The 1,179-nt window shown below is 47.8% G+C and overlaps 1 protein-coding gene across 1 annotated transcript in view; it reads left to right on the forward strand.

Moving 5' to 3' along the window:
- EMH_0033760 (uncharacterized protein) overlaps positions 1-1,179 on the forward strand; it is a gene marked incomplete at both ends in the record, with an annotated part of 5,412 nt that overhangs the window by 320 nt on the left and 3,913 nt on the right. Inside the window, 2 exons of the mRNA XM_013494787.1 lie at positions 302-478; positions 828-946. Coding sequence (XP_013350241.1) covers positions 302-478; positions 828-946 — 296 coding nt within the window. The remainder of the gene's footprint in view (positions 1-301; positions 479-827; positions 947-1,179) is intronic.

Raw genomic sequence — 1,179 nt, forward strand, 5'->3', positions numbered from 1 at the left:
ATTGGCGCTTTTCTGCGTAAACCCGAAAACCCTAAAACCCTAAAACCCTAAACCCTAAACCCTAAACCCTAACCCTCAATCCCACTCCGCAACCCTCAATCCAACAAGTGGCGGTTCATAGCAAACCACATAAAGGGATATCGGCCTTGAATGCATTGGTTGTTGGGTTTCGTGGTAGGGTGTGTCAGTGTATGGAGGTCTATGGGTTGAAATAACAAGAAGAGAAAGGGTTTAGGGTTTGGGGTTTAGGGTTTAAAACAACCAGCCTGTGGACTTTCAGGTGTGTGTGTGTGCTCTGCAGACGGAGTTTCGTTTGTGCTGGGACGACACGTAGCCAAACGGGGGCCCCCAATTCTTTCAATTTTGTTGATGATGTTTTTCGGCCTTCTCTCATTCTTGCCTCTCGTTCTTATCCTATCACCATTTCAGATGAGCTTCTTTAGGGAGCTCGAGCCCACTCAGTGGGCTGCACTGTCAGGTAAACAAACCCCTTTCCTTATAGGCGCAAACGCCATCCACCTGCTGTTGCTTTTGGCTGCTGCTGCCTCTGGCTGCTGCTCCTTCTCGCAGCTGCTGCTTCTCGCTGCTTCTGCTTCTTGCTGCTGTTGTTTGTTGCAAGGAGTGCACAGCAGCCTGCTGGTTCGCAATTGGTACCCTGCATTAGGGGCCTCTCCCTCTCCCGTACTGAGTTCCCAGGCGTATCGGGGTAGCACAGCATAAGGTGTATTGCATCATTTTTATATTATGCTTTAGATGTTCTGAAACTTGAATCCTTACACCGTAAACCCTCGTGGTTTGCTTGGCTGGGCTTGGCTGGGTTTCTGCAGTGTTGCCCTGTCTGGGCTTGGGGGCACAGCTCTGCCTCATCACTGCGCTGGAAACTGAATCTGCTGCGACGATTGCTATTGTTCAGAACCTTGATGCTGTTTTCAGTTACACCTTTCAGGTGACTACAACATCCGAAACCCTAAACCCTAAACCCTAAACCCTAGATGCACATAATACACGTTGCCAAGGTTTCCTTCATCCAGGCCGTCAGCAACAGCCAGACCCTTTATTGAAATGAGTAAAATGAATAAATTAATGAATTGCGTGCTTTACTGGTGGAATATACAGTTCGTAAACCCTAAACCCTAAACCCTAAACCCTAGTTCGTCATACATTGACTAAGTAAATGAA

Source organism: Eimeria mitis, genomic scaffold (genome assembly GCF_000499745.2).
Source record: "Eimeria mitis Houghton genomic scaffold, Emh_scaff1286, whole genome shotgun sequence".
NCBI classification, from domain to species: Eukaryota; Apicomplexa; class Conoidasida; order Eucoccidiorida; family Eimeriidae; genus Eimeria; species Eimeria mitis.